General features: G+C 45.1%; 2 protein-coding genes across 11 annotated transcripts in view; one reads left to right on the top strand and one right to left on the bottom strand.

Annotated features, from left to right (window-relative positions):
* The first annotated feature begins 240 nt into the window (after nt 1-240).
* TMEM254 (transmembrane protein 254) lies at nt 241-7,660 on the top strand. The gene is made up of 4 exons (XM_083740550.1): nt 241-424; nt 2,085-2,188; nt 3,991-4,050; nt 5,207-7,660. The coding sequence occupies exons 1-4, from the start codon at nt 311-313 to the stop codon at nt 5,322-5,324; spliced, it is 396 nt and encodes a 131-aa protein (XP_083596676.1). The 5' UTR covers nt 241-310; the 3' UTR covers nt 5,325-7,660.
* A 5,269-nt stretch (nt 7,661-12,929) lies between these two features.
* The window catches only part of SRR (serine racemase), a 30,599-nt gene continuing 28,318 nt past the window's right edge, over nt 12,930-15,210 (bottom strand). For all 10 annotated transcript variants that reach the window (XM_083740455.1, XM_083740452.1, XM_083740450.1 and 7 more), the window contains one exon: nt 12,930-14,255. In XM_083740455.1, the coding sequence (XP_083596581.1) occupies nt 14,157-14,255 (99 nt within the window). In that variant the 3' untranslated portion in view covers nt 12,930-14,156. The remainder of the gene's footprint in view (nt 14,256-15,210) is intronic.

The raw sequence follows: 15,210 nt of genomic DNA, 5'->3' as shown, positions 1-15,210 counted from the left end.
GACCCTTGGGGACCTCTTCCAACTCTCCAGTTGTGCGAATTGCTGCCAGGAGTTTGCACAAAGACTCGCACTCGCGGTTGCCCGAGAGGAGGAAAGCAGCAGGCAGCAGCGCGGAGTCCGCGGCAGTGAGCCCCGCGGATCCCTCCTAATCCAACCCGCCTCCTCCCCGCGCCTGCGCGGAGCGTAACAACAATGCCCTCTTTGTGACGCAGGCGGCGTATGCAAATACAGCGCAGTCGCCGCGCCTCTCCGGAGCGCTTCTTGGGGCTGCTCACAAGAGGCGGCGGGAACAGACCCGATCGCCGAAGAGATGAGGAGGGTCGTGGGCTCGATGGACTCCCAGGCCGAGCACCGCGCCGATTATTTCCGACGCTCCAACCTGTTCGTAATGGTGGCGATCTTGGCCGGCCTGAGCTACTACGGGGTGAGCGCAGCCTCCCTGGAGGCTCCCGGGGCACCAGGTGCGGGGAAGCGCGGGGCGCCACGGCTCCAAAGGGCACCCTTGGGGGGTGGGGGTGGCGTGCGGGGATCATAGTCCTAGCTGTCAACTTTTCCCTTTTCTTGCGAGGAATCCTATTCGGAATAAGGGAATTTCCCTTTAAAAAAGGGAAACGTTGACAGCTAGGATCATAGTCCAACCCGGAACATTTCGCCCGACGAGACTCGAACGCGCGCCCTGGAGGTTAAAGTCTTCGTCCACGGGCTGAGCTATGTCTCTCTTGCCGTGGGAGCCTGAGATGGGAAGGCTTGGAAGGGATCCCTATGTACCGTACTTAGCTTTGAAGATGTTAGGGATGAGCCCGCCCAAATCAAGCGTGGTTTTTTTTTAAGTCACATTTATTTCATGGGGAGAATTTACAGTATTCAGTAGGGCGTCCCATTGAGTTCAGTGGGCATTACTCCACTGCAACTGGGCACAGGGTAGAAGCCTCAAGCAGGTGTTTAAACTCTTCCACTGAAATGAATGGGTTGAAAAAAACAAAACAAACCCTGAATCTTGAGTTGTGTTTTCTGCTGCTCTGAAATCCCCCCACTCAAGGGTTTTTGGCAGCTGAATCCCTGATTGGAGTCCAGTATAATTATGTTTTCCACCGTAGTGCACTTTTAGTGCATTTCATGAAGACAGCCTGCTTTAATGCATAGCACACACTGTACTGGTGAGGTTTATTCTGGAAGTACATTATATGATAATTGTGATTTATTTTTTTAGGGGGATCTAGACCGAGATCTCATCAGCTGTGGGCTTTCTTGCCTAAGTCCAGTGTTTCAGGTTCTCCACACCCTGCATTGTAAAATGCAAGGGTCAGAACCTGTTTCAGCCGTGGGCTGGTGGGCTGGACTATTTTTTTTGGAGGGGGGGAATGAACAAATTATTCCCACAAATAACCCAGAGATGCATTTTAAATAAAAGCACACATTCTACTCATGTAAAAACACCAGGCAGGCCCCACAAATAACCCAGAGATGTATTTTAAATAAAAGGACACATTCTACTCATGTAAAAACACACTGATTCCTGGACCGTCTGTGGGCCAGATTGAGAAGGCGATTGGGCTGGATCTGGCCCACGGGCCTTAGGTTGCCTACCGCTGGTCAAATGGCTGCTAATTTCTGGATTGTGCCACCTTGTATTGATGTCCCCGAATTCCATATATTATGTATGGATACAGGGGGATAAACACAGGGGGATAAAGTTGTGAATTCTGATGTTGCGGGATGATGGGTTATGTTGACACGAATATACAGTGGTACCTCGGGTTACATATGCTTCAGGTTAAATACGCATCAGGTTACAGACTCCGCTAACCCAGAAATATTACCTTGGGTTAAGAACTTTGCTTCAGGATGAGAACAGTAATTGTGCTCCGGTGGTGCAGCAGCAGCGGGAGGCCCCATTAGCTATAGTCGTGCTTCAGGTTAAGAACGGACCTCTGGAACAAATTAAGTACGTAACCAGAGGTACCACTGTATGCCGCTTAGGAATTAGGAATATTAAGTGGTATAGCTAAGTAAATAAAACAATACCTCCTGTATGCTTACTTAAATGTATCTCTCTTTCTCCCCTCCCCCTCCTCACACCTCAGTTGGCAGTCTTTTCACCCTCAACAATCCCCTATGACCTTCTGGGACCATTAGGCACCTTCACTAAATATTTGGTGGAAAACCATAAAACTCATCTCAATATAGGGTAAGCTGAATTCTCATCTTCTACCTGTTTACATTCCTTCTGCTCACCCAACAGCGGGGATTTTGGGGGTGGGTGGGAGGGTGAGTATAATATGCAGCCATATGTATGTGTTTCTCCTTGCATATTGGGAGGGACAAGTGAAATGTAAGAGCAAACTACAGTCAAGCAATGTATTTTGAGATTATAAAGTCATAGATTATATAGTCATAGAATTGTAGAGTTTCTAACAATGGACCCAGGGCCTCATTCTTTTTTCTTCCTTCCTTTTTAATTGTAAAAACCAGTCCGACACATGTGTGAAGGGTGGATCGGGACAGGCTGTCTAGCCTTTGTTCCTCTTCCTCTGGTAGTTTTCCAGCCTATAATTAACTCCCCTGAGCACTTTTGTCACCTGGGTTATAGCATAGCTGTCAACTTACAGATTTGAAAATAAGGGACCAGCAGCCTCGAAAAAAGGGATCAGCAGCCAAAATAAGGGATTTTGGCTTAGCTTATACAGAAATCCCACACTCATGGAGCCATACTGCTTTGGCTGCGACTGACTGTGTTTTGCAGGGGGTTGGACTAGATGATCCTAAGGGTCTACAACTCCCACCAAAGAAGAGTGGCAGACAAAACTGATGAACGACGTCGAGATGGCAAAGCTTACAGGCAGAATTAGAAACCAGGAAGAGGACCTCTTTAATAAAGAATGGGGAAAGTTTATAATTTGAAAAGCTGTTGTAACGAGTTACATACATTGGTACGATTGACAGAAAACTTGTAGTAAAAATTTGAACTATGGATGGATAAATGATTTATAAAAATAGTGTAAAGAAAGGGATGCAGAGGGTGAAATCACTGCCCTGGTTGGAGGGTATGCTAAGCAGCACGTTGGGGCTGCCGTCGTCCTGGGGCGAGGAGTTCCATCAGCCCTTCCCTGCCTGAGAGAGAGGGAGGGAGGGAGAGAGACTCTCGCCCATGCCGCCCGTGAGCCCGGCATGAGGCGGTTGCGGCGCGGCGGCGGCTTAAGTGTCGCCCTTATGTGTCCCTCCCCATCCCCTCCTCTTCCTCCTCCCTCAGGCCGCCTCCTCAGCCACCACTGCCTCCTCCGGCTTCCCCTGGTAGCGCGGCAGAAGTCTCGCAAGAGGGGCTGCCTGCCCGCCACCCACCACCCGTCTCCTCACAATGTGCCCCTGAGGGGGAAAAGGGAGAGATGAAGACATGGCAGCTCGTGCGCTTGCTCTCTTGAGGCGGAGGACCCCGAGCCGCTGCTTCCCTCCCGAGCCGGGCGAGCATGAAACCCGGGAAATTTAAGGGACATCATCAATAAGGGACAGCAACGGGACACAGCACTGGGATAAGGGAGTTTCCTGCCAAATAAGGGACGGTTGACAGCTATGGGTTAAAGAGCAGCTCCATACATGCCTTACTCCACTCGGACTGTGTAGTGTTTTTGGTCCAGTTTAGGCTATGCATAACTTGTTATTAGAAATATGCACATTAATGTAAAGGGCAGGGCAGAATGATTGCCTGCTTTTTGAAAACCCTATTCCTTCACCTGTTGTGTGTTTCTCTTGCACAAGCCATGCTTACCGAAATGAACAGGCATTGCACAAAGCATATTTGTGTTGCTTCAGTGAACTCCTGTCCATTTCACAAGGGCTTGCATGAGAAATAACAGGGTTGTGTCCCCTGTTAATTAGCTGGTGATTGGGAATGTGTTTGGCTTTCCCCCTGGGAATACCTAAATGTTTTGGGCTAACCCTTATCTTGCTTTAATTTACACCAGTTACAAATGGTGTTATTTTCCTTCCTTTCAGATATTTAATTACCTGGTTAATCCACATCGGGGAAGCATTATATGCCCTCAAACTGTGCAAGTAAGCTATTTTTATTTTATTTTGGGTCTCTCTTCTACCTCCACCTCCCTCTGCCCTCTCCTAAACAGCAGATAGCGTGGCAAAGCTGCGTCTGGGCTTGTGAGCTGGTTTTCTGGGTACGGATATGGGGTGTTGTAGGAAATGCATGAGCACTCCCTCTCGCTGCCTAAAGTGGTATGGAAGTGACACACAGGTTTTAATAATCTTCACATCCTATCTGCATGAACTGGGTCTAAAGTAAATTCTGTCAAGGACCGACTTCGGAGCTGTCGTTGAATTTGCTTTTTAAAAAGCAGCCAGTGCTTTCCAACATTGAACCAATGAGGTGTGCTGTGCATTGGAACCCAACCCAGCTGTGGCAGGTGAACTTACCCTGATCCTTTTGTCAGGTTTCTTAAAAAATAATAATAAAGACGCTGGTACTAGTTTACAAAGCCTTATACATCTGAGGACCAGGATACCTAAAAGGCTGCCTTGCACCTTATATATACAACTTATGGTTGCATTCTGCAGGAGAGGGCCTCTTGCAGATACCATCTCATCAGGAGATCTGCTCCGTATAATGCGGGAACTGGACCTTAAATTTTGGTGGTACCTACCCCTGAGAACTCCGTCTATTGTCTTTTAGGCACCTCTTAAAGACCTTCCTCTTTTAAGAAGCCTTTTGATCAGAATTTTATCCTGGCCCTTATCTGCATTGTGCTTATATATGCCTTTATTGTTGATGATTTTGTATTGTTAATTGCTTTGGGATGTATAAATGAAGTAAGCAAAATAAAAGAACATAAAAGAAGCACAAGAAGGAGCCAGTGACTGTGTAAGTAGGCTGGTCTGTGTGAGTGCCAGTAGAGGAGTAACAATATGATGGTTCTAAATCCCAGATATATGCACTTGCATTCAAAACCCTGTTTGGAGGTTATCTGGAACTAGTGACTGCATTGCTGATATCTTTCCTTCATTGGTGTATCACATGCCACTCTGGAAAGTTCCCTGAAGGATTCTGGTGAGGGAGCAGGGGTGTGGATGACAGCCTAACTTCAGTTTCAGCCCATCCTCCAAGCAGCTGAGGGCAAAATAGACACCTATCTACTTAACTTGGATTTTAAGTAATACATGCAGAAATGTCAGGCTTTGTCTGTCTGTCTCTTCACTGCAGGATGAAAGGCATCACAGACCCTTCAACTCAGCGTTTGTGGTTGGTTCAAACATTTTTCTTTGGAATAGGATCTCTCTACTTTTTGTTGACCTACAACCCCCGGAAGAAAAGCCGGTGAAGGATTCAGCCAGAAGAGAAGGTTCCAACACGTTCTAGCTTTGGGGTATATTTTTCAGGGAGAGGGATGGGTGTATTCCTAAATATTTTTTTGTGCGTTCAGAAGTGTGGCAATCTTCTCTTTCACATCTTTCTCTTTCCAACGTCTCCTCTGCAGGTTTTACAGCTGTGGGCAAAGCGAGGAAACTAGCTTGTGACAATGGGGGGTGGGGGTGGAGCCTTTCTTTTTAGATCAAGGAAATAAAGCCAGTTCTTAATGGTCAGGACCAAAATGCCAACACTCACAATATATTTGCATAGGACCAATTTAAAATAGGGGTGACAAACAGAGCAAGCACAGAGCAACCTATAGTCTCTACTTCTCAGGTCTAACAGTAGCCTTATTCATAAACTGAGCTGTATAGAAGTGTGATGAGGCATCTTCCTTTGGGCCCAACTTGCACCTGTCTGTTGCTCCCCTGGTTTTGCCTGCATCCAGGGCTGGATTGTCCTCTATAAGTGATTGTATGGATAGTCCCCTTCATTTATGAGCCTCTTTCTCCCCTCCCCCGCCACCCTTTTTACAGGTAAGGATTGCAGATTAATCAGGTCTGTGAGCACTGATCTCTACATGCAGCCACACTGTGTCCAGGGTGTAGCTGTGACTGGGAGGCAAGGAGGCATTTTCATTCTCTGTCATTTGCACCATAGACCAAGAAGGCTAATGCTACTCCATTAGTACTTTTAGCTGTGAATAATAATAATAATAATAATAAAATAACAACAACAACAACTATTAAAAAATAATGTGCAACAGTGTAAATTATCCTTGTTGGGCATCCAGTTTCAGCAGGTGGCTTGGTCAACTTTTCTTCCCCTTTTTTGAGAAATAAACCTCTTCTATTTCTCACCCACCTTCCCACCCAGAGTTTAAAGGGGTTTATCCGCAGTAAATGTGGTCAGCATTGCGGCCTGAACATCATGCAATCTTTCTCCACAAACTCTGCCACCTCTCCCCCTCTGATTTATAATGGTCTACCAGCAGGTTTTGCTCTTATGTTTTCTTGGTGCTCTTTTAACAACCTGCATGCATTGCAAAGCACTTTAGTTAATAACCGTGGCACTGAACTCTTGGGCATGGCGCAAGCTTTTCTTGAAGTGCAAAAGGCTGTGAGAGAGAAAGCTGTGACCACATAAGAACTGCAGTGAAGACCAAGAAACCCCACTGGGGCAGTTTTCTTTCTCAGAGATCCAACGTGCTGTTAAAATGTAGTTTTATATAACATCCCTTAAATTCTTTAGGGGAGATGCCCCCCCCCGAAATACATCAAAGCAGATCTACTAGTTTCAATCTGAGAGAAAGCTTTGATAGAGCTTTCATTAGGCGTTCCTCATCCAAGCTGTGTCGCGATAAACAGAGCTGTCTGTGGGGAAGGTTTAGAAACAGCACGTTAGTTGGATTTGGAGGAAGTAGTTAACAGTGCCTGTAAGATGAGTGGGTGCATAATTCATAGATGTGTTGGCCAACGTGTTTAGTATCTGTTTAGTATCTACATGATTAGTACCTACATGTTATGCAGTGCCACCACCCAGATCTGAGAAAGGAAAATTACTGGTGCAGTTTTTCCCTGGCATGCATTGCTTGGCAGGGTGAAGTGGTTTACAAGATTTTACCCTCTAGAGAGACTTTTCACTAGTATAAGCTCAGGGGCAGAACGAGGGTGAGAAGCAAAGGGCACCAGCACAGAGCTTGAATGAACCCCTCCACCCCACCAACTTTTTAGCATTTTGTATTAGTGCAGTGCATTTTTACTGTAGTGCATGCCATTGTTATGTTGGTGCAGGAGACAGGTCCGCTGATTCTGTGCCTGAGCAAATATATAAAGGTTGGGACTCTCTGCCACATTAGACCATAGTCCTTGCCTTTGGTTTGAACTTTTAATTCTCTTGATGATTTCTTCTGAAATGCCTTATAATGTCTTTCAAACTCTGTGTCTCATTTGGATTTATTTTTAGGCAGCTCTTAAGAACATTGCTGCTCATAGTTTTAGCATTTTGCCTTTGTGCTTGAACACCCTGCATATTCCGTCATGCTTGTTGTATTAAGAATCACCTCTTTAACACATTACGTTTTACCTGGCTATTCTCTGGATGATTAATGGTAGCTTCTGCTGTTCTTTATACTGTTAATACTTGAAGGGAAACATGGTGAGCTGTTTGACTGTTGCATCTTGTGATGAAAATGTGTCCTAAGATAGGGTGCTTAATTGGTATAATGCTGCATTTTGAGCTGATAATTTCCGAGAGCTGTTTCACTGCTGGCCTTGAATAAAGCTAATAATTCTCTCTAAAATATAATGCATGCCCTGAAATGGTTACAAAGGATGGGGTGGTGGTTTCACATCCTTAAAGCAGGGGTGCTAAAACACAAAGTATAGGGCCCCCTAAGGATTCCTAATGCAGCCTGGGTTTCCCCAACCACCTTCTAGGAAATTTTGAACAATAACCAGGCCTTAATAGGATGAAGGGGTTGACTCAACAATACCTGCTTTTGTGTGTCATCGTATCGGGTTCTTTCCTCAGTTCCCTCTGTTTGCAGCAGGAATGCTAAGGAGTTGGTGAGGAAATGCACTTGGGCATCCCAGGAACACGGCCAGATAATTTGTACAAGTGCGCATGTGTATACATACACAAACATGTTGTTTTTGCATTCACACTACAGATGTGTTAAGAGCAAATGGCTTGCCAAAGCAGGCGCAATCATTTTGGATTACTCTCATTGTAGTGTCTGACTTGAGGCAGAATTTAACCCTTGCCCATCTGCCAAATTGGGAATTAGACATTCTCATCCCTGCCCTATAGAGTGGGTATAGACAGGACTGCCCTGACCTCTCAAGCAAATCTCTCCCTTCCCCTAAGACTGCATTGATTTTTGACTAGGAAGGGGGGGGGAGCTATTTGTGTGAATGCATGTGTGACAGTGTAGGGTGGTCGCATCCACTTTTGTCCATACCCACCATTGGCATGTTGCCCCCAGAGGGTTGGCAAAGGGTGATGTGACAAAACTGTGCATTGCCCTTGCTGGAGAATATGCAGGAATCTGTCTTTGCTTGCAACTGGCCTGAGAACATATTGTCCACATCGGAATGCCCAGTCGGTTTATATATGGAGTTTCACAGTCGCCCTGTAAAGGACAATCTCCTGAAGCCAACATTAACCATAAAAAAGAAAAGAAAAGGTTAACAACACAAAACACCAGGCATCAAAAATAGCAGTAAAGATATTTGGAAACCAGACTAATGAAATATTTGAAAGTGCTCTGAAAAAATGTGCCTTAACTTGCCTGTAAAAAAGTGGGAGGGAAGAGGTCAAGATAAACTTCTGGAAACAGAATGTCATAGTCTCTCAGCACCAGCATAGTTTCTTCTCCCAGGGCCTTCCACATGATAATGAGCTGAAGGGACTCGCCTGTGGAGGTGTCCCCTCTCATTTTGCCCTCTAGGAAAGAGATCTTGTCATTTCCCAATACTGTAGAAGACAAGGCACTGACAGCTGTTCCCATCCACGTGCTCCTCTATCTTTCACCGTGCCCCACCCCTGGGAACTGCTTGTCACGCCAGTTGAGGAGGCGGGTGACAGGAGAACTTCCTGCTTTACCTGTTCTAATTGGCACAAAATTTCCATGTAGACATGGATACACATTAAGCCAAAAATTGAGGAGGCTAAGTGCACGTAGCCTCCAATGGCAGATAAATTCAAAGGCCATTCAGGAACGCCAGAGGATACCTTATTGTCTTGAATATAAGCTGCACCTTAAAAATTGGAGAGGGGAAAGAAAAAAAGAAAAAATACCCGAATATAAATCGCTGCATTCCTGGCTGCATACTGGGGGCGCGCTCTCCCTTTCCAGCCTTGGGGGAGAGGATGGGGGACTACGCGCAGGGTGGGCGCTGCTTTGCCGTGTTCCTGGTGCTGTTTGCCCCATGCTCCTAGCTGCATACCATAAGGTTGCGAATATGAGCCGCACTTTAACTTTTCACAGTCAGAATTTTGGAAAAAAGTGAGGCTTATATTCAGACCAATACGGTAATTCTAGACTTGCATTCCATGAGGCGTGAGGACTGTAGGCAAATATAGGCTCCCCACCCATACACAGTGGTACCTCTGGTTACGAAATTAATTCGTTCTGTAGGTCCTTTCTCAACCCAAAACCGTTCTTAACCTGAGGCATGCTTTCGCTAATGGGGCCTCCCGCTGCTGCCGGCATGCGACTTCCACTCATATCCTGAGGCAAAGTTCGCTACCAGGAAACCTACTTCCAGGTTAGTGGAGCTCGTTACCCAAAGCGTTCATAAGGAGGACAGTACATAACCCGAGGTTCCACTGCATTTATCAAAATCCTGGACTTCTTGGTTCTAGTCTGCTCGCATTAAGCCAGAGACAAGATTAAGGATGTTGCAGTGTGGTAATAAAGAATAATCGATGGCGATTACGGCAGGAACATGATGTTACTGAAACACCCAGAAGATTTCCAATACAAATTAGTTGGTTAAATTGGTGGCTGGGAAGTGTTGCAGCTTTCTTTCCAATAAAGACATTTTGTCATTGTTTCCAGCCTTCTTCCTGTATTTCCCCACCTTTATTTTGATCACCAAGTATTGCACATAGACACTGTGTGCAAGAAGATTGCACATGCTCGAATCCTGTAACGTTACCATTCATTTTACAGCATTTAAAGGCATCTCATAACCATTTGAAAAACATTCGCATAGCGCTTTCTAGTGTTCAAATGAGTGTTATATTGTTGTAAACTTTAACAGCCCTGTAATGGAAATCAGTATTATTATCCCCCATGCTGCAAATGTGGGGGGCGCAGAAAGTGGATTGCCAAAGGTCACCCGGTGAATGCATGAGAGAGGCAGCAGTCAAAGCTGGGGTTTTCTGATTTTTAGCTTGCTCTCTTAGCTAGCATGCTACAGCAGGTGTCGTTATAATGAAATACAACTAGTAACTGGAAGCAACTGCAGCAACAGCAACAACACCTAGCAGTATGAGAAAAAAGTAAAAAAACAAAATAAGCAGAGAACTAAGTCTGAACTGGTAGACTGGAAGCATGATGGCCTTAATCGACAACCCTGATCACTGTGATCATGTTCACAGAAAGGCCAGCAGGAGGAGCTCAAACTTAACAATGCCAACTAAGCAAAGTTCTAAACTTTTTTCAGTTGTTTGGATCATTATTTGCCAACCTTATTATAGTGAGAACTTCCCTCTGTCGAAAGCAAGAAAGAAAGGCAGGTTCTTGTGTTCTGCATAAAACAACATTCTGTTTGGCTTCCCATATTCTCTCATCACAAGCCCCATTGACTCCCAAGTGATAAGGGTACATATACATAGAATTGTAGAGTTTGGAAGTCCAACCCCCTGCAGTTACAGGAATCATTTGCCCAAAGTGGGGCTCAAACCCACAGCCTCGAGTTTCAGAGCCTCATGCTCTACTGACTGAGCTATCCCAGCAGGCTTGTGCTGCTGGCCATCACCCTTCAATGGCTATAATTCAAACACCTTTGCATGAGCAGGTAAATGTGCGTAGATACTGTGGACAATCAGGATTCCTACTGTAGCCTCTCAGGCCTTTCCCATGGGTAGGATGAGCATTGCTCCCGGGGAGGGAGGGAGGAGCCAAACACAGGATGGTTCAGAGGAAGAGTTTTTTATTTCTGCTTCCCAGGCAGCAGAAAGGCACTTGCGTGGTCAACCACAGCAAGCAGCACTTTAAGAGTAGAAATAGGCAGCCTATATTCTCTTTAGGTCCCCCCCCCCCCCCGAATCCAGCCTCATGAGCTTGTACATGCAAGTTTGCGGAAACAATCTCCATTCATGATGAATAGAAATTGTTTCTCCATTCATGATGAATAGAAATTGTTTTTGTACTCCTGGTGCCATTCCCGGGGTTTGTGCGTCAGTGCGCCAGGATAGTTGCAACCTGGTAAGATAAGTTGGATGCGCCACTGACAAGGCCATCTTTTACGCCTTCATGGACTGAGAAGAGGAGAAGGCTTTGTTCATTCAGCTACTTTGTGCTATACAGCAAAAGCTAATGCATATTTTAAGTTTGCATCCTCAGAGAAAGAAATACAGCTCTAGCTAATGCATTTTAGCTGCTGAATCCTCAAAGAAAGAATTTGGGAAGTCTTGGGGCCTACCGTAGTTGGGGTGACTACACAGTCAGGTTTGGGTATCCTGTCCCTTCACTACAAGAGTCTGCGTTCAACATGTGGCCAAAGGGCAGGGCCAGAAATGCGTGCCACGTCGGGAAGATCCAGACTTGTGGTCCCACTTCCCATTAATCAAATTGAGCTCCTTAGTTAATATAATGCTTAAAGTTGGCGGCGGTAGCATGCAAACATAAGAGTCCCAATGGATCAGACCAAAGGCCTCTCTAGTCTAGCATACTGTCCCATCCGTGCAACCAGGGCATGGGGCAAAAGCCCTCTCTCACGCATCAGCTTCACTGGAACACACCAGATGCTACTATTATAAGAGGAGGTGGAGAAGAAGTCTGTTCTGCAAGTGGAACCTGTTGCATGAAGTGCTGGATACACCCTGTATCAATGGCTTTTTGAAAGTCCGTGTAGACAATGCTGTGTCCACTGTGATTACCCCTATACACATGCTTAATGACACTCTCAAAGACCTCTTAAAACGTGAGACACGACTTCTTTTACAGAAGCTTCTTCAGGGGATACTATCTGTGCCTAGTAATCTGTTCATTTTAATCTGCCATTAAGCCTTAGAATCTAATCTCTTGTTTGCCTCAGTCCCACAGAAAGTTCAGGCATAGGGATCCGCTTTACATTTCCCACGGTACAGACAGAAACAACTAATTCCTTTAGCTTCCCTGCAATCACATTTTCCTTCTTTAGCACACCTTTGATTTTCTTGGTGTCTAAAGGAGAGACCAACTTTAGCAATTAGAATACTTAGCAATTAAGATGTTGTCTGTTTTTAAAAATAATTCATGGACTACTGGAGTCCAAATCTAATAGCTTGCCCATAGATTCTCTGGATGGCATTCCTCAAGTCCCAATCAAGCAGCCTCAGTTCTCCATCTGTAAAATAGAAATACTATTGACCTACAGGAGAGCAAGAAATAATGTAAACAATCGCAAGTGATACAGAAATGAATTATGAACTCAGTGGGTGCCATTTTTTATTACTTAACCTAGGTTAAAGTATGAGGCCTCCCCAAAGTATCACAAACAATTGCTATGTGATTCAAGCTTCTATACCCCACCTCACTTTTTGTAACTATTTGGATTGAACAGGAGGAAAAATGGTTTGCAAAGATTATAGCTGTGACTTGTAGGTTGTATGGCTATTAATCAGCTGATCTGATTTACAGTCTTGGGCTGCTTCCAGACAGATGGTTCCTAGTGCTAATAAATCATAGCTCTTCCCCTGTAAGCTACAAGCATAACAGCAATTGACTTTCCACACCACCGGGGTATTGCACTTTTCCTGTATGCTTAGTCCACTTTGTTCCATCCACATCAGTGGTTATGACATAGCTGCTGTGGTTGGGGAATTCCCCATAGCAGCCATAAGAAGAAGAAAATTACCCCCATTTTTTTATATAAAAAAAGTTTATTTAGCGCAGCACACTTAATCACTGAAGCATGGTTCCCATTACTAAATTCATGAAATGCCAGAAATGGATTGGAAGTGTTCAATCGGGGAAAAACACTTTGCTTAAATTGTTATAATTAGAAAGGTTTTGATTCTCTTCTTTATTTTTTTTTAATTAGCATGATAACATGTAGTACTACAACATCCTTAAGCAGTTTTCACTAACATTTTAATATGTGCAAAGTAGAGATCTACAGGCTGGTGGGGGCGGGGAGCCAACAAAACAAAACCCAACTTTCTGGTAATTCAGGCTTGTAAATACCCACATACCTAATCGCCTAAGGCAGGGACCTAAGGCCCATGGGCCACATGGCCGGAGTGAACCGGCCCAGGCAAGGTAAACCTTGCTGACCCTGGGCTAAGGTGAGCAAGTATTGCCTCCAGGTATTGAGCCAGAGAAGATATTGTAAACTGGGATATCCTGGACTCTTCCACCTCCCCTCTCTCGGATTGCCAGGGTGGTACAAATAACTAGCATAGAGTACGCAGGCTTGTAAACATTTCTGTGGACTTGTACTTTTTTCGGACTTATTGCAAGGCTGAAGTAATGTTTTCTGGCTTGGAAGATGTGGAATAAGCAAAGCAATGAGGAAGGAAGTATCATCATAAGGAGCAGGAATTGCCTACACAGAAGAAGAGCTTGGAGAAGTCCCTTTCTGGAATTTACACCTTGTATTTTACAGGAGTCTATACAACACTAGGGACCTCAACAGTTTCTCAGTTATATCATCCTGAAGGCAATTTGGGGGAGGTGTCATATGGGGGGTGGGGAATACATAGCTAATACAAAGACTACAGTTGAAACTCTGCAGCTGCTATGAAGCACTTAAGTTAAAGATACAAGTTATTCCTCTTCATGATACAGGATAGGTGTTTCGTTCTGATTTGAGAGAATACGCAGAAGAGAAACCCTACTGCTATTTCCTAACTTTTCCATTTTGCAGGATTTAAACATACCAGTGCTTTTGCAATCGTATTTTTGATTGCAGTGCCGTTTTAGACTGTAAACCCCTTGGGATAGTAGGAACCTGTCGATCCCGGTTCTTTGTAAAGCACCATATACAGTGTGATGGCTCTATAGAAATAAGCAACAATAACATCTTCAGCTTTCCTGAAACTGAAACAAGGAAGATGATCGTGGAGCTTTTCAAAACTGGCTGGCTCATCACCGCTCCATCCATGTCATCATTGGGTAGCAGTCTAGCAGGGCGTTCCTTAACTGGGCAGTGTGGATCTTGTCTCTGGTCTCTACAATGCAGGTGACCTGGAAAACAACAGCAACAAACATCATTTAAACCAGGGGGATTATTCCCAGTTTTCTCATCTGCAGAAACTTTGCCACTATAAAATGGTTGGACTTTGGTTCAGTCCGCCATGTTTGAAGCACCCACATACAGTGATGTCACTCTAGGAAACCTTTTTCTCCCCAAATACCACATTCAACCACGAGCAACATTCTAGGGGTCACACGCCATTGCTGGGTGGTGCTGTAGGCAAACTGATGGAGGAACAGATGTGAATCTTTCCTTTGTGCAGCTGGCTACATTTCAACCATGCAAAAGTCAGAGGTGTCTGGGTGGGCATACGTGCACACACACACACCCCTCCACGCAGGTGAGTGGGAGCCATCACAGTTCCAGAGGACATTCTGTCCAGGCAAAAGCGCAGGGCAGGGCTGGTGAGGAATGCTAGAGGGAGGAGGCCCGGGCCAGGGAGAGTCTGGAGGGTTGGATGGAAAGACTTAGGGGGTACATTTAGCCCCCAGGGCTGTGGCACCCTACCCCTGCATTTGGCTATAACAACTGCTCCCCCAGAGTGCAACGTTCCTAGACAAAGCAGCTGGAAGATAACAGTTGTCTCCTGAAAGCATCGTGAGTTGCTGATTCTTCAGTAAATACCCAAAGACTCCATTAAAGTCTTGCTTCTAAGGTCCGCTTTCATTTTCTCCAGTTCTCTTAGGAAACGTCAGTTCAGGTATATATTCGCTGTTATGAATAAATTCTTGACAGCACAGACAAGCAGGAGCCATCAAGTGGAAAGGAAGCTAGACTCTTCTTAAGGGCCAGTTCCCATGACCAGAAATTGAGTTTTTATTTTTATCTGTGTGCCGCTGTTGCCAACCGATTGAAGGCAAATGTTGGCGTGGTTGAAAGTTTCTCTTTCAGCAAAAATACCAGGCAAGTCTACAGTGACTCGTGTGATTGTTCTGTATTTTGCCT

The sequence above is a fragment of the Podarcis gaigeae genome (assembly GCF_964106915.1).
Source record: "Podarcis gaigeae genome assembly, chromosome: 5".
Taxonomy (NCBI): Eukaryota; Metazoa; Chordata; class Lepidosauria; order Squamata; family Lacertidae; genus Podarcis; species Podarcis gaigeae.
Note: the sequence above shows the minus strand (reverse complement) of the source record. Positions and strands in the feature narration are given on the sequence as shown.

What these genes read in the sequence shown, in the direction of transcription:
- TMEM254 (XM_083740550.1), top strand. Translation starts at nt 311, where the DNA reads ATGAGGAGGGTCGTGGGCTCGATGGACTCCCAGGCCGAGCACCGCGCC. An exon ending in CCGGCCTGAGCTACTACGGG is followed by an intron (nt 425 to 2,084) that starts GTGAGCGCAGCC and finishes CTCACACCTCAG; the next exon opens with TTGGCAGTCTTTTCACCCTC. An exon ending in AAAACTCATCTCAATATAGG is followed by an intron (nt 2,189 to 3,990) that starts GTAAGCTGAATT and finishes CCTTCCTTTCAG; the next exon opens with ATATTTAATTACCTGGTTAA.